Consider the following 23,245-nt stretch of genomic DNA (forward strand, 5'->3'; position numbering starts at 1 on the left):
GCTCCTCTGGGACCCCTCCCAGCGGCAGCGCCCCTAGTCTCGCAGCCCGGCGAGGGCCGAGAGCGCACCTGGCTGGAGACGTTTCCTCCTCACCCTGGACTCTGACCTCACGCCCTTAGCCCAGCCCGAGGGCCTTCCCTGGAACCTCTGCCCTGGTGGCCGGTGCCTGGAGTGGCCTGTCTGACACGGTCCTGGCTGCCCTCTGGGCTCTCCAGCAGCTGCTGTCCACCTCCACCAGGGAGCCCACCGTGATTGCTGCAACAACTGCACTCAAGGCCTGAATAGCCAGGGTCTCATTGCCCTGATCTGGACTTCACCCTGTCGTGCCCCTTCCCTGCTCTCTGTACAGAAGTCAGACTCACCTGTGTGGTTTGGTGCAAACCCACAGATTGCCAACATTGGTCCAAGGTCACTGGCCTGAGAGCAGCTCAGGGCTCCAGGACGTGAGTGGCCACCTGCCAGCCCCAGGGCTAGTGGGTTGAGAGTTGAGGGCCAGAGCGCCCAGGGGCTGGTCCTCTTGGCACTGCCAAGCGTTCCCAGTGGCTCTTGAGGGCCCAGCCGGTCTAAGTATTATGGCAGACATCCTGGGGAGGTCTGGTGTGACTGTCAGCGTGCACACACACCTGCCTCGGAGCTTCCAGCCTCCCCCAAGTCTGACCTCTCACCTCTACACAGTTATCATCACTGTCCCTGCACTGATCGCTCACACACCTCTCCCCTGCTTAGCCCTTCTGAGGCTGTGGCTCTCAGGACTGGCCCAGGCCCACCTGCCATCTGGGCGATCTCTGGGGCTCACTTCGTCCCCTGCTGCCTGTGCCCGTGCCTGTGCTCCTGGGGGCTCCTCACTTGCCTGGCTCATGTCTTCCTGTCCCTTGGGTCCTGTTACCTCAGGATCAAAGCCAACCCTGACATTGTCTGTCCCCCAATCCTCTCCCGCTCCAGCCCCTGCTTCCTGGAGCTCTGTCCAATTCTCTCCCGCAGTACGAGGGCAGGGTTGGGGCTGGTGGGTTAGCCTTTCCCCCACCCACCACCCACCCAGCGCAGGGCTCCCCCGAGATCAGATCCCTGGTAGGATGACGCCCCAAGCCTACCCCTCCATCGGCATCCACACAGCACCTGTGAAGGAGGAAGGGCTGCTGCCCGTGTGGTCCTCCCGGGGACTTGCCTTAGGGTCCAGTGGGGCCACCCTCTTCTGTGCTGGACACGCAGCAGAGGTGGGCAGGGACGCTGGAGAGCACGGTAGGTCTAGGGGGAGACCACCACAGTTAGGTTCATGTCAGTCTGGAGGGGCTGGGGTCCTCAGCCTGACATGTCAGGCCAGTCTTCCTTGAGTCATCCTGGCCGTAGACAACCAGGCTCTGGCAGGCGGGCACCTCACCCTGGCTCTCCCTAGGCCCTGGGTCTTGCTCTGAACCCCTCAAATGTCCCTTAACTAAGAGCTTTCTGCTCCTTCAGAAAGGGTGGTGTGCCCACCCTCCACAGCCCTCCTCCCGCTCACTCCAGGTGTGCTGGAGATTCCTGCAGGCCTCCAGGTGGGATTCCTGCCACACAGGCCTCTGTGAAAGCCTCCGGAGGGCTCCTGCACGGGGGTGCAGCAGCCTGACCCTGGAGTGGAGGGCAGGGCAGAGCAGGAGGCAGCCCTTTCCCTGAAGTGTGACATCTTTGTAACCACATCTGTCCAGGCACTGGTGTATGTTGTAGATTTGCTGTTACACGCACTTGTGTGTGTGTGCAGCAAGGACCCTTGCACTGACGATGAGCTCCGTGAGGGGTCAGCGTGGACCCCAGCCCTTCACTCTCCCCCGGGACTGTTTGACATTGAGGCCTCTTTTAGACTGTGGTCCAGGCCACCACATCTGGTTGGAGTGCTGGGGTCCCCGGTAACCCCAGATGACCCTGCTCACTTGTCCTGCCCCTCCCCTGCCACTGGGCACGACCCAGCCTGTTCCTCAGCTTGGCAAACAGATACGGGTCATCTCAGCTGTGGAGCATCTGTGCTCTGCATACAGGGCAAGAAAAATCTGAGGGGCCTCAGGGCCTACTCATCCTCTGCCCTGGGCCATCCCTTTCCTGCAGGTCCCATCAACACCCCACCCCCGGCCAAGTCCCCAGCAGCGCAGGACACCAGCCCTGCCTGTTTTTTCCTGGTTCCTAGACAGCCCATCCGGTGGGTCCCACGGGCAGGCCCAGCCCATGGGCCAGAGCTGAGGCCGTTCCTGCAGACAGGAGGTGAGCCAGGAGGAGGGCTTGGCAGGGTCTTGGTTCGGGGGCCGCTCCGCCTGGGTACTGACTGCAGAGGGCCTGGCCCGGCCCCTTCCTGTGTCCTCCCACCCCCCCGGCCCCACCTGAAGCTCAGGCCAGCATGGCATGGGCACCTCCTTCCCTTGGGCCATCCTGCTGAGAGGGGCAGCCTTGCCCCAGGGCCGGGGCCTCTGCCTATCCTTGGAGCAGGTGTTTCCCAGGGCAGGGACGGGAGTGGAGCAGAGCTTGTCAGAGAGTCTGCACACCCCAGTCCCCAGCCCAGCCCCTGAGCCATCCCATTCCTACTGCTTGACCTGGAAACTCTGCAGTGGACACGGCGAGTCCCCCCAGGTGCCCTGGCCTACTGGCGGGAGGGTCACGCTCTTGCCATGGTGACCTGAGCTAGGCTGGCCTGCCTGGATTCGGGAGGATGAGGAAGTGGGATGGAAGGTGGCCGGGGCCACTTACAGTGTCCCACACACACGTGCATGCTGACACTGCTCAATGCACCAACTCACAAAAACGCACACACAGACTCACACTTAGAGACACCCCCTCAAAGCTGGGACATCACAAAGGGGAATGTGAACAGGGTTCATGCTCCATGGGCACCCCCATTCCCACTCCCCCAGCCTGTGTCCCCACTGCCCTGCCTCCCGCCGGCCCATCACGCCCCTCTTCCCTCCTTCCCTGGGGATCCTGTCCACCCCAGTCTCCAAGCTAATGACCAAGGCCTCCTTAATCAGCCTCTTTCCAGTTGCCCCCTGCCTATCCCACAGGGTCACTGGGCCTTGTCCTGCCTGTATCTGATGCCCTTCTAACCCAGGCCATGTCTGAGGAGAGGGCGTCCTCTCACCTGCCCCCGAGCCCTTACCGAGGCCTATCCCATTCCCAAACCTCCCTCCGGCCGATCCACCCGCCCACTCCCACCCTCATCCCAGGCCCCAGTGTGAGCCCCCTTGGCCACCCTGGTCTTTTTCCCAGTGTGAGCCCCTCACGGTCCTGCCTTGGACACTCTGTGGCTCCCCTGGGCCACCAGGGTACAGGTCCCCCTCCCCAGGCCATGGACCTGGCCCCCACCAGCACCTGCTGTCACCCAGAGTCAATGTCCCAGCATAGCTGCCCCAGGCCCTGGGCTGGAGCTCTGCGTCATCTCCCAGCAGACCGGACTCCCCCAGCTGTACCCAGCCTGGGATAGGCACCTGCTGCACCCCATCTTCCAGCCCACACAGGCTGCAACGGCCAAGACTGGGTGCTCCCAGGGCAGTGGCGGGGGCAGGCAATGCTTGGGGAGAGGCGCTTTCCCCTCTGGCCTCCACTCTCGGTCATCGCAGCCTCTCACCCGCTGCAGATAGGAGCCAGCAGAGCTGTGCCAGGATTTTGCAACATTTCACCAAAGGCATCCCAGGGTTGGGCCTGGGGTGGAGAGTGGCACCCAGTCATTGGGAGCCGGTGGTGGGCGGCCTGCACGAACTCCAGCCCAGCTGCTGTGGCTGCCTCTTCCAGCCTCTGTCCCTGCCTGTAGGACACCAGTTTTACCCCTCAGCTGAGGCCTGGCCTGTGTTGGAGAGGCTGCTGTTCCCACCAGGTTACCCCCATCTGCTACCAGCACAGATCATTTATATTCCACAAGCCACCTGGGGCCTGGGCCCCCAATGAGCATGGCCGCCTGGCATCCGTTGCTTGGACTCTGCAGAGAGAGTCCTGCACAAACGCAGAAGATGCTGTGGGAGCATCCTAGCCTGAATCCTGTCCTGGGTGGAGCAGACGCTGAGACCTGGCTGGAGGGGGCTGCCTCTGTTGGCTGCCTGGGGGCTGCAGTGATGGCGAGAACCATGGCTTCAGCACAGCAGCCTCACTGGATCCGCCAACCTGGAGCGCTGTGGCCTTGCCACCTCCCAGACCATGGCTCAGCCTGAGCCGGAGCTGCGTGGCCTGTGTGGCCGAGGCCTGGGGCAGGGACCAGAGCAGGCGTGCAGGGCCCCCTCCTCACCTGGGACCTCTGACCTGTGACCAGGGACAGGCCACCCTGGCCTTTGGCCTGGACCACAGCCCTGCCCACCTCATACCTCTTGGCCTTTGGCCCTGCAGTCCCTTCCCTGGTGGCCCTTTGGGACCGTCCTGGGACCCCGGCCTGGGTCCCTGCTCTTCTGCTGACCCAGCCCAGAGTCACAGACACATCCCCAGGCTCTACCAAGCTCAGTCTGCCGCTTTTCGGAGGAGAGGCCTGTGGAGGCTGTGCGGAGCATCTGATGACATTGTACCAAGGAGCACATCCCACAGCACACAGTGGGCGCCCGGTAGAAGAGCCTGTGGTTTCAGGCAGAGACCCTGGGAGGAGGGCTCCTGGGATGAGGTGGCCGGGCAGGGCCCAGCGTGCCACATGGCAGTTCTGCCTGCTCCCTGCTGAAATCCTGCAGGCCAAGAGTCACAGCTGGTCATGGGGGCCCCACCTTGCTCCTCCTTTCCTGGCCTGGTCCACACGGGGCTGGGGAGGCAGAGTTGCCCTCAACAGCTTGCATCTGACCCCATTGCGAGGGCTCAGCCTCTAGGCCCAGGCTGAGGACCTTGGAGGGTTCGGGGAGTTGGGTGGCCTCTGCCTGGTGCCCAGACAGGACAGGCCCCAGCCACTTCGCTCTGGCCCCCAGCATTCTGATGAGGAGGAGACTCAGGAGAGGTGGTGGTGGGGGTTCCCAGGAGCCAGAAGCCGGGTCTGGCCCTCCTCCAGGGTGTCTGTGCAGCTGCTGCAGGCTCACACACAAACCGAGTCTGGCTCCCCAGTGGGTCTCGCCCAGGGGCTCCCTGGAGGAGGTCAGGAGGGCGTTGAGGGGTCTCAGAATGTGCAGAGGTGAGAGTGGGGCCTCTCTCCCACCCAGAGCCAGGCTGGGGCCACAGGGCGCCATGGGTCCCCAGTCAGGCTTGCAGTTTGGAGCCACCCAGGGGGCTTTGAGGAGCCTGAAGCCCAAGGCCTGCAGCAGGGAGAACATTTTCCTGGGAGGGTTCCTGAAGCTTCCAAGGATGGCCCAAGGGCCGCTCCAGCCAGTGTCCAGCCATGAGGAGCCAGACCTGCAGATGGAGTCCCAGGGGCTCGGACCCCCCAGAGGGCCTGATCCCAGCAAACATTCCTTCAGAGCACGGACTCAGAACGCCATCACCACCCCAGAGACGCACGCACTTCCAGGGCTCCTGGATCCCCACTCCTGTCAGAGGGGGCAGCCGCCTTCCCAGGCACAGGGACTTGGGGGCAGTTCAGGCCTGTGAATGGCAGCTGGGCCAGCTGGGCACTCAGACTGGAGTGTTGCTGCCAGAGCTTGAGCTCTGCCCGCAGACAGCTCGGGCTTGGACAGAGCAGGGCAGCACAGGTGACCGCGTCGGGCCAGGCTCCGTCTGGCCCATCCTTACCAGTCCCAGGCAGAATCCACACAGCTTGGAGCTGGCAAGTGGGCACCCCAGGCCCTTGGGATGTCCTCTTCAAATGGCTCAGAAATGGGCCTGGGGGAGGGGAGACAGTCTCCCACACCTGGGTTTGTCGGGGGCAGTCAGTGGTTCCGAGAAGGACCTATGTGGCCCAAAGTTCTGCTCGTGGAGAAAAGACAAGGACGGCACCCGTGCAAGCCTGTCTCTTCCTTTCCAGGCGGCTGGGAGTGGCCCCCGGGCTGTGTTCAGGGGCTGGATCCTGGCAGCCACCGCCTGGACATGACACTGGGCCAGGGCTGGAGACAAGTCAGCCGGACGAGCCCCAGGAAGCGATGTCCTCCAAGCTGTGCCTGTGTGGCTCTGCGGGGACTTTCCACACTGTCCTCCTGCAGCCTTTGCCAGAAGGACCTGGGTCTGTTCCTAGGATTGTCCCCAGGGCCAGTCTGGGTGGCCACTAAGAGGCCCCGGGGGCATTTCGACCCCAGGATGCAGCAGGAGCAGAGGACGGGGCTCCTGGACCCAGGAAGGGGCACCTGGGGGTGTGTCCATGTCAACGTCCAGGGCCTGCGGTGACCCGGCCTGCCAGCCCTTCCTGGCCCCACTGCTGCTTCCTGGAACCCCCATGAGCTGTGCCCTCCCAGGCCCTTCCTGCTTCATCATGTTGGGGGGGACAGGAGCGCCAGAGTGGCCGAAGGAGGTGGATCCCAGGACTGCCCCTGGGTCTAGGCTGCAAAAGTCCAGAGGGACCCACTGAGGCCTGGCAGGCAGGGGCCCTGCCCTGTCCCCACCTCTGTCCAGGGTCCCCCCAGACCCCCCTGACCTGGGGTCGTGAAGTAGCCAGGGCAGAGCGTGATGCTCAGAAGAAGTGGCCAAGTTGTTTTCCAACCTCAGGCCCACTTCCCTATTCCTGGGAAGTGACATTTGGGGGAAGAGGAGGGGGGAGGAAGGGGGAAGGGAGGGCAGGTACCCAGAAGCCGAGTGGCCTCTGACATGGGGAGGCCCCAGGGCCTGCTTAGCTCATCCTGAACACCCTGTCCGCTTTTGGCTGCGCCCCAAGCCGACGGCAGTGCTGTGGGTGGCCCAGGGCCGAGGAGCTGAGAAGGACTCAGTCTGGCCTGGAGGGTGTCCAGGCAGTCCCAGCGGCGGGTCAGTCTAGGTCAGGGCCCAGGGAGCAAGCGTTTGTGTACACACCTGTTCCCAGGTGAGCGTGGGGGCATGTGCGCATGCAGCCAGCCACACGTGCCAGGCAGGCGCCCCCAAAGGCATGTTCACACCGCCCCCTCGCTGGGGGGTGCAGCTCCCGCAGCTTTTTCTCTTCACTCTGGAGCCAACCCCACTGTGCCCAGCCCCCTCCTCCCACTGGGTGCTGCGGCCTCTCAGCCCTCAGGAGGAGGGCACTGCGGCTCTGCCTGGGGCGGCTGACGGACAGGACCTCAGGGTCTTGCTCACGCGTGTCCATTGTCCAGATGGGGAGCCTGAGACCTGGGACGTCACCTGCCTGTCCCCACATCCCACAGTGGGGCATCTGAATCTCGTCGGGGCTGGGGCAGGGCCTCACAGACCCCTTGTGTGGAGCTCTCCCCTGCAGGCATCTGGGCGCCATCCAGGTCCTCCTTACCTTCCCTGGGCTCCGTGAGGGACCATGAGGGTTCCCCAGTGCAGACCTGTGGGGGCCAAGCGGCTAGCACAGCGGGGCCGCGCCCGGGGGAAAGGTGGGGGTGAGGCACCAGGGCCAGGCTGCACACACACACACACACACACAACCACACACAAGTGCACACACACCGCACGTGCGCACACACCACACACAGGCACACACACACATGTTCACACATGCACACACACACCACAGGCACACACACACATGTTCACACATGCACACACACCTGCACACACACACACAACCACACACAAGTGCACACACATGGCACGTGCACACACACCACACACAGGCGCACACACACATGTTCACACATGCGCGCGTGCACACACACACACACACACCACGCGGGTCCTCCAGGCAACACACTGCAGAGTCATCTCAGAGAAATGCAGAGAATGGAAAGAATTCTGCACTTTTACTCTTGCTGGGCCCCTCCACCTCCAGGAAATTCCCCATCCAGCGCCCGGGCCCCTTCGGAGGCCCAGAGCTCCCTCCTGTCCCCACCGCCCTGCCTCGACCAGGTGTCAGGGGTGGCTGGGGCCCCAGCAGGACCCGTTCCTCAGGGTTGTGGGTGCCAGGCCTGGCTTGGGCCCGAGAGAACCAGCTCAGCCTGCAACCCACCCTTCTGTGTCAGCTCTGATAGAGCCGGGCCTCCCAGTGACAGGAGTGAGGGCTGCCGTTGCTGACCCTCTGGACCCAGGTGCTCCTCACACCTCAGTCGGGCGGCCTCTCTTTCCTGTTCGCTGACTTAGCCCCCAGATCAGAGGTACCTCACTGGAGTCTGTGGCCTGGTGGGGCCTCCACTCTGAGCCCACCTTCCCAGCTGTGAAATGGGCCTTGTGGTCACACCCCAGCATTGCCACTGGCCAGGCCTAGGGCACCGGGAGGAGCTGAGTCTTGAAAGGATGTGGGTGGAAGGGAGGTGGGCTGAGCTGAGCGGGGGCACGAGGGCCTCAGTTGAGGGCCTGTGGTCCTGAAATCCCACCTGGGTCCCACCTGGCTCCCAGCAGAGGCAACTCAGCAGCCTGCCTGGGCATGGATCCCTTCAGTGAGACCTGGCCAGGAGCCAGCCACAGGTGAGCGGGAGCTGGTGGCCCTTCCAATTGGCCCTGCACTGGGGTTTCAGGGCTGTGGAGGGCACTGGTCAGCTACCCTTGGGCTGAGGTTGGTGGCACAGCCAGGGAGTGGGAGGTATGGAGTTGAGTCTTAGCCCACCCAGGGCCAGGCCCCAGGCCAAATTTGGCCTCCTGATGGGGCCTGGTGACCTCCCCGCCTCTCTCAGCCTCCACTCGGTGCCCAGATACCCCTCTCTGCATCCTGGCCTGTGAAGACAGGTGGAGGGGCTCTCTCTGGGCCCTGGCTCTGCCCTCCCCTGGGACCCAGCCCTGAAGTCTTGGCTGCTGGCACCTGCTCCCCGCCCAGGCCAGGCAGGTGGGCCTCGAGCAGGTGGGCCCCGCCCAACCTCCTGCCACAGGGCACTGCTGTGACGCACACAGCTGCCCCTGGCTGCGGTCCACAGCACACGTGACAGGTGCGCAGACAGACGCAGGCTCACACGCAGCACCCGGTCAGGCTGGTTCTGCCTGGCCGGCCCTTGGCCCGAGGAGGGGCCCAGGCAGTCAGGCCTGCCAGGAAGCTGTCCTCAGCCCCTCAGCCTCCCCGCCCCCCTCCTCAGCCATCCAGCCTCGAAGCTCGCTTCCCCATCCTCAGCCCCCCAGCTCCCCGCCCATGGCCTCAGCCTCCCAGACTCCAAGCCCCCGTTCTCAGTCCCCTCTAGCCTCCCCACGCCCTTCCTCAGCCCCTACCACCCTCCCCACCCCCGTCCCGGTAACCTCCAGCCTTGGTTCCTCATTTGCGAGCCAAACGCTGCCATGCAGCCTAAGGCCCCTGTGAGGCTGGCACAAGAAGATGTCACAGCTGGGGTGGGGAGTGGGAGGAGGGCGGAGCCCAGTCGGTGGAGACCCCCAAATGTGGCTGAGTGGGCGGATGGACTGTGGAAAGGCAGCGGCCCCTGCCTGGCCTCGCAAGGGACCCTTCTGGCTGTTAGGGCCCCCCAGCCTGCCTGTCCTGCTCTGCCCTGGACTCATCGGCCCTTGGCCCACAGGGCCTGGGAGAAGCTACTGCAAACCCTCCATGTTGCCATGAAGCAGACCTGACAGGGTGGCTGCCCCCCGACCCCCGGCAGCTCCAGCAGGCGGCTGGGCCCAGTCCTTACTAGTTACTCGCTTAGCTGGGTAGAGAACTCCCTCATCGGCCAGTGTACCCCCGACAACACAGCCCGGCCCAGGCCCCACATCCCCCTGCACCCCCAAACATAGCCCGGCCCAGGCCCCACACCCCTCTGCCCCCCAAACATAGCCCAGCCCAGGCCCCACACCCCTCTGCCTCCCCAAACACAGCCCTGCTCAGGCCCCACAATCCCGCACCGCCGTATAACACAGCCCTGCCCAGGCCCCACCACCCCCATCAGCTCCCCCATAACACAGCCTGGCCCAGGCCCCATGCCCGCCCCCTCCGCCGCTATCCACCCTTGTTCCCCACATCCCCCCACCCCTCTGTGCTTCCTCGTGGTCAATGGTGACCTCAATCCCCCCGTGCTATTGCAGGGCAGGAGGGATATGCCTGACGTGAGGCCCTGCAGTGGCTGTGCCGGACTTGTCTGGCGGACCTGAGGGCCTGCATCCTCCAGAGGGTGCAGAAGGTCCAGTTCCCTTGGCGTTGGAGCCTCCCCTGAGCCCCTCTAGAGTGGAAAGTCCGACAGCCGGGGCCCTCAGGCAGGTGCAGCTCTCACGGCCTGTGCCCTCCGCACCTGAGGGCTCACCTCTGGCCAGCGGGGGGACACTGCGAGACCCACACTGCAGAGGGTCCCAGCCCTGGGCCTGGGCTGCCCCCAGCATACTGGACCTGCTGGGAAGTTTCTGACGCCCCCCCCGCCGGCCGTCTCCAGCCAAGGACCTCTCCCCAGGGGCCCTCCAGTGGGAAGCCTGTGTCACCGCCGGTTGAGGGGGCTCTGCTCCGGGGCAGGGGCCACTGATCTGCCCACTAAGTGCAGAGAGACCCATGAGCGAGGCCCAGATCCCACATTTGTGGGGCCCAGGCAGCGATGCCGGAAATCTGATCCTCTGCTCTAAGAACCTGGGTCCTGGTGGGTGGAGGGGTGTCAGGGTAAGGAAGTGAGGAAACATGGCGGGGGCTGGCTGCGGGGGGCGCAGGCAAGGGTGATGGTGGAGGAGCAGGGTGGGGGCACAGGCCAAGAGAGTCGGGTAGCAGGGTTGGCAGAGGGTGTCATGTGTGGGGAGCCATGTGGACGGGGTTCGAGGGGCGTGAACAGGCGCGGGCATGGGGCAACTGGGCACACAATGGGCCCTTGTCCTGCAGACCACAGCTCCTGGGCGCCCTGAGCAAATACACGCCCTGTTCCCGGCTGCACACCGTGTCCTGGGACGCGGCCGTGGCGCAGGGCCAGCCGGGAGGGTGGCTGCAAGGCCAGGGCACACGCCCAAGGGTTCCAGTGCCCATGGGCCTCCGTGTGGAGTTGTCCCTGCTGCAGCCTGGGTGTGGCACCAGTGCCCTGGCCACCCCCTTGACCGCCCCGCCAGGTCCACCCAGGGAGCCCCATGGGGGAGAGTGGGTCACTCTGCCTGGCCCTGCTGGCGACGCCTCTCCTGCCCAGCCAGGCCCCAGGCCCAGGGCAGCCTGCAGTACTCTGGGCCTCCACTCCCACCACCTGAGTGCCCGTCCTGCGTCTGCCCCACCCCTGCCCACAGGCAGCTGCAGCCTTGGACGGGCCTCAGCCCTGGGCTTTCTCAGGACGTCTGGGTTGGGGCAGAGGCCAGGCAGGCAGGGTTTGGCCCTGGTCCCTGCCGAGGCCCTTCCTAGGTGCCAGTGAGAACTGCAGGTGGGCCCTGCCAGGGCTCCTCACCCAGCCTCTGGCCTGACCCAGGCCTGTGGCCCTGAGAGGGTGGTTGGGGCCTGCCTTCCCCACCCGTGCTGAGGACAGCCCTAGTCAGGGCTGGGGGACAGTGGGGACAGGGATGGCCCCTCCCCCAGGGACCTGGGCAGGTGAGGAAGGGAGCCCTCTTCCTGGGCTGGTGGGGTGCTCCGCCAGGCCATCGGGGGTGCGTCGGGGGCAGGGCGGGAGGGCCGGGGGTTTGCTGTGGGTTCCGGCACCAGCAGCTGCTCCATCCTCTCCGCACCTCTGCCCTGGCAGCAGCAGGAGCTGACTGCTCACCCTGAAGGAGTGCCTGAGACACCTTGCCACCTGGTGACAGCGTACCCTCAGCATACAGGCTTGACAGGATCCAGAGAACCCAGGGGAGACAGACACCAAGAAAGACGATGGCAAGAAAGTTCCTGGCCAGCAACACCCCCCACCACGCCAGGCAAACTCTTGCACATACCGTCAAGAGCCATGAGGGCCGGCCAGCCTCTCTGGCAGCTGATGCCACTGAGCCCACCCTCTAGGGGACCACGGGAACCCCCAGAGTGTAGCCCTGCCCGCCCCAACCCAGATGCCCTGAGAAAGCCCAGGGCTGAGGCCCGTCCAGGGCTGCGGCTGCCTGTGGGCAGGGGTGGGACAGACGTAAGACAGACACTCAGGTGGCAGGAGTGGAGGCCAGGAGTCCCGCAGGCTGCCCTGGGTCTGGGGCCTGGCTGGGCAGGAGATGGTCGTTGGGGGAAGCTCTGGGTACTGAGGCCCCGGGCAGCTCGGCTGCAGTGGGCCCAGGGCTGGCTTCCATCAGCAGGGCTGCTGTGGCCAAGTAGACAACCTCATGAAGTGCCCGGTGCCCAGTCCTGTGAGGTGGCCACTGAGGGCTCTGGAACCCCTCACCAGGATGGGCTCCAGAGGGATGGGACAGTGTTCCCAGCTTTGCCTTGAGAACTGTCTGGACCACCTGCCCCTGTGGTCCCCATGTGTGCCTGGAGCCTGCCCCACAGGCTGTGTGGGGACAGGACGGGGACAGGACAGCAGGCATGGGGGCTGCCCCAGGGTCAACTGGCCCCGGAGAACAGGAGGGAGCGTCTGTCCCTCAGCCAGCGTCCCAGGGCCCAGCCACCTGTCCCCCGGCAGCACTTAGGCCCAGAGCCTGACCACCCCCAGCACAGGGGCCCTGACCAACCCGGGCACAGGCTCACCCCGCCGGCCTGGATGCCTGGGTCTGCCCCAGTTGGACTCTGGGTGGGCGGGGAGCAGGCCCACAGCTCTGCCTCTGGAGCCCACTGTGTAGGGGACAGCTCTCACAAGCTCAGCTCCAAGGGCTGGGGGGCCGTAGAGGGGCTGTAGCAGGAATGGAGCCTGGGCCTGTTGGTGGGCATGGAGCTGAGAGCCACTCCCTCTTGCTTTGGAGGCAGCCAAAGGGGGAAACAGGCCTGGCCCCCACCCCACTGGTGCTCCAGAAGCCACGAGGGAGTGAAGCCACACTTGGCTCCCAGTGGACTCGGCAGTGGCCAGACTGGGCCTTGAGGCTGCAGCCCCCGCGCTGGGCAGGGATTGGGTCCCAGGCCAGCCTGGACGTGGATCTGGGCCCTCTTTCGAGAGACATACGTCAGTTGTCAATAGCTGTGGCCAGGAAACCGCAGGATCCCGCGGGCCTGGGCCCCACCCTGGACAGACACAGCTCTGGGGAAGCGAGGGGCCCCAGGAGGGGTATTTGCATGACAAATGGATTCCCAGGAAGCTGGTGCCTGTGTAATCTGTGGCTGTGTGCAAGTGCGTACGTGTGTGGGCCTGCGGGTGTGCAGGACTGGCTCCGAGGGGCCACACAGCCAGCCACAAATCCCAAGCTCAGGGCCACCCAAAACCAAGGGTCCCTGCCTGCGGGGCTTGGGTGGATAGTGGCGTGTGGGTAAAGAAGCCTGCTGGTTACGGGGAGAGCCTGGCTGTGGGCCACGAAGTCAGAGTCCGGACCCCCTTTGGGCCTCAGAATGTATTTTCATCTGTGAGACAGGCCAGCCCCTCAGCCAGAGGCAGGTCTGATGGGAAGACCTCGTCCTGGCCCAGCTCAGGGCTCTGGGAAGGTCAGCATCCCAGGCCCAGAGACCTCAGTGCCAGCACCCCCAGGTCCCTATGCACTGGTCCCCTCTAATTCTGCCCTCCCCTGTGGGCCTGCAGGGGTGTGGGGCAGGTCAGGGCGGATTCTGAGCAGACGGGGAGGCTGGAACGCTGTCCTGGTCAGGGTAGGGACAAGCGGCCTGGGTCTCAGCTCGTCCTGCCTCCTCCCCTGAGTCCCACTCTCTTTCCTGACTGCTGGGAGCAGCCACATGATTTGCAGAGCCCAGCACACATGAGAATTCAGGGTTCATTGTTCAAAATACAGGATGAAATGACATTATAGGTGCTAACATACGAAGCTCGTTGTTTTTTCTGTAATCCATTTGTCAACTTGTCATGGTGTTCTCTGTTATCCAAAGTTGTTGGATAACACACATTTATCCAAAGTCTTTTTTATTTTTGAGACGGAATCTCGCTCTGTCGCCCAGGCTGGAGTGCAGTGGTGTGATCTTGGCTCACTATAACCTCCGCCTCCCGGGTTCAAGTGATTCTCCTACTTCAGCCTTCTGAGTAGCTGGGATTACAGGCGTCCACCACAATGCCTGGCTAATTTTTGTATTTTTGGTAGTAACGGGGTTTCACCATGTTGGGCAGACTGAACTCGAACCTGACCTCAGGTGATTCGTCAGCCTCAGTCTCTCACAGTGCTGGGATTACAGGTGTGAGCCAGCGTCCGGCCCCAGCACAGAGTTCTTAACTTGCAGCCTTCGTTGTCCCTGTCCCGGTGCTGCCAGCCGCACCTGCCAGGGGCTCAGGTCAACGCTCTGGCATCCTCCAGAGTCAGCCAGCAAGCCCAGCTGGCCCCGCCTTCAACACCATGATGGTGACCTGTTGCTTTGCTGTGTCACAAACGACCCCAGATTTTAGTGGTTTAAAACAACACACATTTATGACCTCCTGGTGGGTCTAGAATCCAGGTCTGGTTTAGCAGTTTCCCTCTGCCCCAGGATCTCCTACAAGGCTAAAATCAGGGAGCTGTTTGGGGCTGTGGTTTCATCTGAAGGGTCACGTGTGTGTCTTAAATTCTGCATAAAACAGTTTTATATAATAAAAGGCCACTTCTCACAGCATCTCTGGCCCCAAAGGAGCAGAGTTTTCTGGGGGGCCTGTGAGCAGTGACACTTTTTTTCGGGCCCAACCCCCCAGGGCATCATGGGGTCAGGAGCTCTGTGCTGGCACAAGCACACCCTGAGATGCACGGCCCGGCTGTCACTGTGGCTGTGGTGGGCTCCTGGCACTCTGGGTGCCTGGCACTGCAGCCTGAGGTCCGGGGCAGAGGTTACCACCTGGTGTGCTGGCAACCCCGGGCCACCCAACACCTCCTCCACCAGCGGGGATTTCAGAGGCCCAGGTACCTGCATGGAGAGAACAGGTGCTCAGACCAAGGCCAGGTCTAGGAGGAGGCGGGACCTGGGAGGCCTGGACAACCCCAGGCCTGCCCTGGGCATTGGAGGGCCCGTTCTGCCCACAGACTTGGTCCCCAGGCCAAGCAGTGTAAGAACCAGTCTTCCCAGGCCGGGACAGGGTTCAGGGAGGCAGCTCTGGGGGGCCGAGGCCTGGCCATCCTGTGGTTACCCTGCTGGGGGTGACCAGGCCTGGGCCTGTGCTTGGCAAGTCTTTGGCTGGACAGGATGTTAGACGCCAGGGGCTTCCCAGAGGGGCAGTGGGGGCAGGAGTGCAGCTGAGGACGAGCAGGAGCCTCCCCATGCCTTTCAGGCCCACACTTAGGACACGCAGTTCCAGCAGGGTGGCTGGTGGCCAGCCGTGGCCTGGGTGACTGGCAGGTGGGGGATCCTGGTGGGTCTTGAAGTGGAAATGTCTGTCTCCACTAGCCAGGCCTGGATTCTCCCGCCCGCCGGGGCTGCTGCCCCTCTTGGGGGCCTAGGGCTAAGGGTGTCTAGCTTGGCAAGGCTGTGAGTCTGGGCCTCCCTCCCCTGGTGCTAAATGCACGCTGGCACTCACACGCCTGTGCATACATGCCATCCCCGTGCATCTAGCTGGCTGCAGTGCTGCTCCCCGGGGTCCCCTCCTCCAGGAAGTCCTACGGCGTGCGTTCACTTTCTCCCTTCTGGGTGGTGTGACCTCCGATGGTCCCAAAGGTGGGGATCCTTATCCGCAGAGAAAACCCAACCTTCCTGACATGCCTGGTGGCTGGGTCCTCCCCTAAAGGCCTGGGCGGGGGGTGCCTCAAGGACCCCGAGTTCCACTCTCAGCTCACGATGGGCTGCATGGCACCCAGAGCTGGCCTGGCTGGAAGTGAGACAACAGCCAGGTGCACCCTGGAGGGCTGGTGTCGGGCGCTGGGGGGACCTGCAGGGGCCTGGAGAGCTGGATACTCCTCAACGACCAGGGGCCAGGCCGACCCAGGGCCTCCTGCGGGGGCTGTTCAGAGGAGACGATCTTTACCACACAACCCCACCCGCTCACCAGCCCCTCCAGCAGCTTCGGGGGCTCTGCTCTGGGTTTGGAGGCTTGGGGAGCAAATTCCTCAGAGTGATTTTTAGGAAAGAGTGATTTTCAGGCAAAGCGCTCAGAGCCACCACGGCCATTCCACGAGGAGCTGGCATTCCTGTCTCCCTGGGCCCCTCTTGGCGTGCAGCTGGGTGGGCAGCAGAAACTCCCCCATCCGGGGGCCACCGCACCCCACCTGAGGCGGCTGGGGGTCCACACCAGCCGGCTGGACATGGGTGAGGCCGACCCCGGGTCTGAAGGCTCTGGTGCCCACCACAGCACATCCTGTCTGCAAGGCCAGCCCTCCTTCTCCCGGGCCCCAGCCTGCCTGGCCCCGGCTCACCTCCAGGCAGGCCCAGCCCCTGCGCAGGGAACAGCGTGGCTTTGTGTCCTCCCCAGACACTCTGGCGCTGCCTGTGGCTTCAGAAGTCACAGTACAGCATTCGGACCACTCCTCCCTCCCACATGCGGCCACCACTAGCCCAGGAGGGCAGGACGGGAGCTGGGCACCTCCAGATCTGGGGTCAGCAGAGAGCAGCTGGGGGGTTGGGAGGCCAGTTCACTCCCTCCGCCACTCACTCAACCCCTCCCTCCCTCACTCCCTCCCTCACTCATTCACTCATCTATTCACTCACTCACTCATTCACTCAATCAATCAATCACTCATTCACTGAATCACTCATTCACTCCATCACTCATTCACTCCTCTGTTCACTCACTCACTCGTTCACTCACTCATTCACTCAATCACTCCTTCACTCCTCTGTTCACTCACTCACTCATTCACTCACTCACTCGTTCACTCCTGTATTCACTCACTCACTTATTCACTCGTTGACTCACTCATTCACTCACTCATTCACTCACTCGCTCATTCACTCCTCTATTCACTCACTCACTTATTCACTCGTTGACTCACTCATTCACTTACTCATTCACTCATTCACTCACTCACTCACTCATTCACTCACTCACTCATTCACTCACTCAATCATTCACTCATCTATTCACTTACTCGTTCACTCACTCATTAATTCACTCACTCATTCACTCAATCACTCACTCATTCACTCACTCACTCAATCACTCACTCAATCACTCGTTCACTCAATCACTCGTTCACTCATTCATTCACTCACTCATTCACTCACTCATTCACTCATCTATTCACTCACTTACTCATTCACTCATTCACTCACTCACTCATTCACTCATTCACTCGTTCAATCACTTATTCACTCACTCACTCACTCACTCAACCACTCATTCACTTACTCATTCACTCACTCATTCACTCACTTGTTCACTCAATCACTCATTCACTCATTCACTCAATCACTAATTCACTCAATCACTCATTCATTCACTCACTCGTTCACTCAGTCACTCATTTGCTTACTCATTCACTCACTCATTCATTCACTCAATCACTCACTCATTCACTCACTCACTCATTCACTCACTCACTCATTTACTCAATCACTAATCCACTCAATCACTCATTCATTCATTCATTCATTCACTCACTCATTCATTCATTCACTCAATCACTCATTCACTTTTTCACTCACTCATTCACTCAATCACTCATTCACTCACTTGCTCATTCACTCAATCACTCACTCACTCACTCTGTCTCTCACACATTCATTCATTCACCATTCAATAAGTAGTTTTTCCTGAGAGCCCACTTGTGCCATGATGCAGTGGTGCCTGGATAAACAGTGGGCTCATTCATTCATTCACCATTAAATGAACCTGGGAGCGGCTCTTGCAAAGGCAGGTCAAGCTGTGAGCTGAGGCTCTGGTCCCCCAAGCCATGTCCACTCTTGGAATTGTCTGCATCTCACCGTTCACCCCAGCTTCCAAAAGTTCCATGAACTCCACATTAAAACAGACCTGGAATCCAGCCAGGCCACTGCTCATCCTCCTAATGGGCTGGGACTTTCACAGCCTGCTGCTCTCAGTCCCCACCTGTGCTCAGCAGCAGAGACCCCCTGAGCCTCAGCCACAGCCTCCTGGTGCAGCCCCACCTGATGGGAGTGAACCCCAAGCCCTCACAGGACCCACAGACCCTGGACTGGTCCCCGCCACGGCTCCTCCCAGCACCCTCCCCTTCTTCTGCTTGCGCTGTCTGGGCCTCTGAACTGAGGCATGCCTGACCAGGGGTCTTGCTCCAGCTGTCCCCTCACACCTGTCCTCTGCCCTCCCCACCTGGCATCATAGATCCACGTGGGCCTCCCTCACCTACACCAGGGCAGGTGTCTCCTGGGTCTGAAGACAGACTCACTGAAGCAGCCTCATTTCTGGGGTGACACCCGAGGTTCTTGGTCTCGCAGCCACGGAGATAAGGACGAGGACACAGGAAGGGTGAGGTTAAAGCAGACATTTAATCAGCAAAAGAAAGAGAATAGGCTGGGCATGGCAGCTCAAGCCTATAATCTCAGCATTTTGGGAGGCTGAGGCGGGTGGATCACCTGAGGTCAGGAGTTCAAGACCAGCCTGACCAACATGAAGAAACCCTGTCTCTACTAAAAATACAAAATTAACTAGGTGTGGTGGTACATGCCTGTAATCCCAGCTACTCAGAAGGCTGAGGCAGGAGAATCACTTGAACCCGGGAGGTGGAGATTGCAGTGAGCCAAGATTGTGCCATTGCACTCCAGCCTGGGCAACAAGAGCAAAACTCCATTTCAAAAGAGAAAGAAAGGAAGGGAGGGAGGGAGGGAATAGGCTGGGTATTGTGGCTCAAGCCATGTACATTTGACATACTTCCTAAGAAAACACTTTTTAAATGCAGATTATCCAGGCTGGGCATGGTGGCTCATGCCTGTAATCCCAGCACTTTGGGATGCTGAGGCAGGCAGATCACCTGAGGTTGGGAGTTTGAGACCAGCCTGACCAATATGGTGAAACTTCGTCTCTACTGAAAATACAAAAATTAGCCAGGAGTGGGGTGCACACCTGTAATCACAGCTACTCAGGAGGCTGAGGCAGGATAATTGCTTGAACCTGGTTGAACCTGGGAGGTGGAGATTGCAGTGAGCTGAGATCACACCACTGCACTCCAGCCTGGGTGACAGACTGAGCCTCCGTCTCAACAAAAAAAATAAAATAAAAAGGAGAGAGAGAACAGCTCTCTGCTACAGATAGGGGTCCTGGAAAAATGGGTTGCCCATCCAAGATAAAATGCAGAGGTTTTTATAGATGAGCTAGTGGGGAGGCGGTGTCTGATCTACATAGGGTATGACAAACTGGTTGGGACCAGGCACGCCATCTGCATAGTGTAACACCCCAATCTTTTTTTTTTTTTTTTTTTTTTTTGAGACAGAGTTTCACTTCTGTTGCCCAGGCTGGAGTGCAATGGCACGATCTGGGCCCACCACAACCTCTGCCTCCCGGGTTCAAGCAATTCTCCTGCCTCAGCTTCCTGAGTAGCTGGGATTACAGGCACGCACCCCCATGCCCTGCTAATTTTTGTATTTTTGGTAGAGACAGGGTTTCACCATGTTGGCCAGGCTGGTCTCGAACTTCTGACCTCAGGTAATCTGCCCTTCTCAGCCTCCCAAAGTGCTGGAATTACAGGCGTGAGCCACCGTGCCTGGCCAGCACCCCAATCTTTTTTTATGCAGGTGGGCAGCTACTCCATGCCGCTCATTTTTTTCTTACTGTGCATGTGCTAACTAAGAGGGACATGGAGCCCCAGGGTGGACATTCCTGGCCCCAGGGAGCCCTTTCTATCTGTGCAGCTGCCTCCATCTCCTGTGCAAGCTTCCAGCCTGATCTATGCTTGCAGTCTAATCTTCCAGGCTGCTCTTCATTAGAAAAGAAGTGATTTCTTGGACTGCGTTTTGCTTTTCTTTGTTTTGTGTTGAGACGGAGTCTCTCTCTGTTGCCCAGACTGAGAGTGCAGTGGTGTGATCTCAGCTCACTGCAACCTCTGCCTCCCAAGTTTAAGGGATTCTCCTGCCTCAGCCTCCCAAGTAGCTGGGATTACAGGCATCTGCCACCACACCTGGCTAATATTTATTTATTTATTTATTTATTTATTTATTTATTTATTTATTTACTGAGACTAACACTCACTCTATCACCCAAGTTGGAGTGCAGTGGCGAGATCTCGGCTCACTGCAACCTCCGCCTCCCAGGTTCAAGCGCTTCTCCTGCCTCAGCCTCCTGAGTAGCTGGGATTACAGGCGCACACCATCATCTCTGGCTAATTTTTATATTTTTAGTAGAGATGGGGTTTCACCATGTTGGCCAGGATGGTCTGGAACTCCTGACCTCAGGGCCAATCTGCCCGCCTTGGCCTCCCAAAGTGCTGTGATTACAGGTGTGAGCCACCCTGCCCGGCCTGCTTTTTGTTAGAAGGGAAGTTCTGCTGAGGACTCTTTTGCCCTCACCATCTGCCTAAATCATTTCTTTCTATCTCCTGTATCACCACCACAGTGGGAGGAAGCTGCCGACTTGGGATGTGGAGGTGGGGGCAGAGGGTCCTCCAGCTGGGCCTAAACAGAGTCCTGCCCCAGGCCTGCCTGATCATGGCACCTCCTGCCCCTGCCCAGGGCTGTGGTCACAGGCATTGTGCCAGCCCCTTCTGACCAGTGAGAGCCCAAACAGGGCACACGGGAACCCACACAGAATCAGAGAAGCCCCCAACAGGGGCTGGGAGCAGTCCCCTGGGCACCATTGGCCAACGGACCGCCGCCGGCGGTGCAGCTGCTGGTGTCCTGGGGTGGTCTCCACTCTCGTGATGGTGCCGGCGTCTGTGCTTGTGGTGTTGGTGTGTGCGTGTGTGCGCAGGTGAGAATGTCAGCTGAGCGTGCACACGTCTGGTGTTCATGCGCAGGTGAGCTCGTGCTCATGCTGTCCCGGGTCAGTGACAGGCAAGCATCGTGTGGGCCATGGACTGGATGTGGGTTTGGGTAGTAGGGACACAGTGACCCCTAACCCCAAAACCGTCCCTGGCTCTTGGGTGGGGAGGGGAGAGGCTGGCACAGCTTCCCTTTGGCTGTTCCCGCCTCCCTGGTTCCTGCCCCGTGGCCCCTGCCCCATGCGCCTGCTCCATGTCTGGCACTGCCCTTCCCTGTGTGGGACACGGGTCCCCACTCCTTGGGTCTCAGCTCCCAGGCTGCCCTCCCAGGCCCTCCGAGGACACCCCGTGGGTGTTTGTCCCTGTGTGACTGGGGCACCACATACAGCAGGATGTGCTGAGGCTGTACGCCTGGGCCCCACAGTCAGACGGATAGACAGAAACGTGGATGGACAGACCGGCAGCTGGTGGCCAGCGCAGGCTGCCGAGAATTGGCGGAAGTGGGGCGGGTGGCCGGCGGGCGGCCTGGCAGATCCTGGAAATCCTTGCTTCCTGTTTTCCCAACAAAGGGCCTCTGTCCCCCCAGGAAGGCCACGGGCTGGCGGCAGTGGACGGACATTCCTTTTCCGTAAACAGGATTGTTTTCCTTTTCTCCTCTGGACACAATAACAGCAGCCCCCATGCCCCCCATCCTGTCTCCTGTCACCACCAGCCACGGAGCCTGGACATTGTGGACGGGTAGGGGGTCCACAGAGCAGGCTCTCTTGGACCAGTTGCCCATTCTGTCACCCTGGGAGTGGGAGTCACAGTGGGGGTCACAGCCTTGTTGACAGCAATGAGGCCTCCAGGGCAAGGAGTAGGAATGCAGTGACGTCTGCCCCACAGGGCAGGTGGGAGGCTGGACCAGCCTTGGGCTGGGGGACCCTGTGAGCCTCATGGCCCGAGGCGGCAGTGCTTGGGGCAGAGGCCAGGCTTGGTTCTCTGCAGGGGCTGGGCCTCCCTCCAGGTGGACCTCCCCCCAGGTTGGCTTTGGGCGAATGCGTTTGACTTCCAGAAGCCTCAGAGTAGGACCCAGGAGTAGCTAGAAGCCCCCAGGGGACCCTGGGCAGTGGCGGGAGGAGCAAAGAAAAAGCCTCCAGAGACATTCGGGGCCCTCCCCTGCCGCAGGAGACCCTGTGAGGGCTGCAGGGACAGCCTGGGTCTGTTCAATGCAGATGGCGTGGAGGGGCAGGAGTGGCACAGTTCCTGTGTGCATGGCTCTGAGTGAGTGCAAGTGTGGCTGCTGTGCTCACCCAGGCAGCGGGGGCCTGAATGGGCCTGTGTGAGGGGCTGGGGCTATTTATAGCCGCTTCTAGCCCAGGGAGCTATTAATAGCCAGGGTTGAGGGGGACGGACAATGTCTCCTGCTGGCCGCTGCCTGCGGGTGGGGTGGGGGTGGGTGCCATTCTGCGCCTGGAGACACCCGGGGCTGGTACCCCAGCCCCCACCCAGGCTGTGGCACAAGGGCCACTGTTATCTGGTCAGCAGCTGAGCCAGGGGTCTGCATTCACCTGGGACAGCAGGCTGGGGGTACACCAGGCTAGAGCCCCCACCCCACTCTCCCCAGAGGCCATTCTGCAGCCACACTGACCCTGAGGATGGGATGGTGGGCGTGTGAGCTGGCAGCAGCAGGGCACCCGGGATGGAGAGGGACGCTGAGACCAGGACCCCCATATCTAGTTCTCAGATTCCAGCGTGGGGAAGGGGTAAGGAAGCGCTGTGGGGACCGCACAGCCACAGCCAGAAGTGGATTTGAGAGAGGCTGGCCCTGCAGGCCCCCCAACCTGCCTCTGGCAGGATAACCAGGTGTCCCTGAAGTAAACAGGTGAACTGAGGCCAAATCAGATAGGCCTTGGAGCCACTGGAGAGGTGTGGATGGAGAGGTGTGGGTGGAGGGCTGTGGGTGGAGGAGGAGAGCCCTGCCGGAATTCAGGCTGGTGGGTGGGCCTGGCAACAGGTAGCCTCATAGCCCCCTGTCCTGGCTGAGGCTCGTTCCCTCTGATCATTTTTGAAAAAAAAAAAACAGGTGGCGCCCAACTTGTACAAAGATCCCAACCTCACGAAGGGTGAAGCGTGACCTGGGCGGGGCCGGAGGCACCCCTCCAGGCCTTGGCTGCACCCGGCTCCCTGTGCCACACGCGTCCCCAGCATCAAGGGGCGCACCCCTCCACCTCTCCCTAAGCCCAGCCAGGCTGCAGAAAAAAACAGGAAAGCTCGGAGGCCCCGCCAGGCGTCCTGTGGGCCGGCTGTGTCCAGAGCCCACTGCCGGGCCTGGGGGATCTGGGCACGCAGGTCCTGGCTTCCACCCCGGGGGATGTTCGGCGGCGGCGGCGGTGGCGCTCATGCGTCTCATTCAGCGCCTCCTTCCGCGGGGCCTCCTTTCCCTCGGGGAGTCCCCGCCCGCGGGGCCGTGACTAAGCGGAGTCACCTGCCGCCAAGGGCTTTCCAAGAAGGTCAAGGCCAACCGCGCTCCGGCCCACGCCCCAGAACTCGGGCTGTGCCCTCACGGCCATCGTCCTGCGCATCGTCATTGCGCCCGCAGGGGGTTCCCAGCGACGAGGAGCGCGGG

The 23,245-nt window shown here is 61.4% G+C and overlaps 1 protein-coding gene across 1 annotated transcript in view; it reads right to left on the reverse strand.

Moving 5' to 3' along the window:
• PIM3 (Pim-3 proto-oncogene, serine/threonine kinase) overlaps positions 1 to 23,207 on the reverse strand; it is a 27,418-nt gene extending 4,211 nt beyond the window's left edge. The window contains exon 1 of the mRNA XM_011985611.1: positions 23,105 to 23,207. Coding sequence (XP_011841001.1) covers positions 23,105 to 23,207 — 103 coding nt within the window. The remainder of the gene's footprint in view (positions 1 to 23,104) is intronic.
• Between the last annotated feature and the right edge of the window lie 38 nt (positions 23,208 to 23,245).

Source organism: Mandrillus leucophaeus, unplaced genomic scaffold (assembly GCF_000951045.1).
Source record: "Mandrillus leucophaeus isolate KB7577 unplaced genomic scaffold, Mleu.le_1.0 Scaffold288, whole genome shotgun sequence".
Lineage (NCBI taxonomy): Eukaryota > Metazoa > Chordata > Mammalia > Primates > Cercopithecidae > Mandrillus > Mandrillus leucophaeus.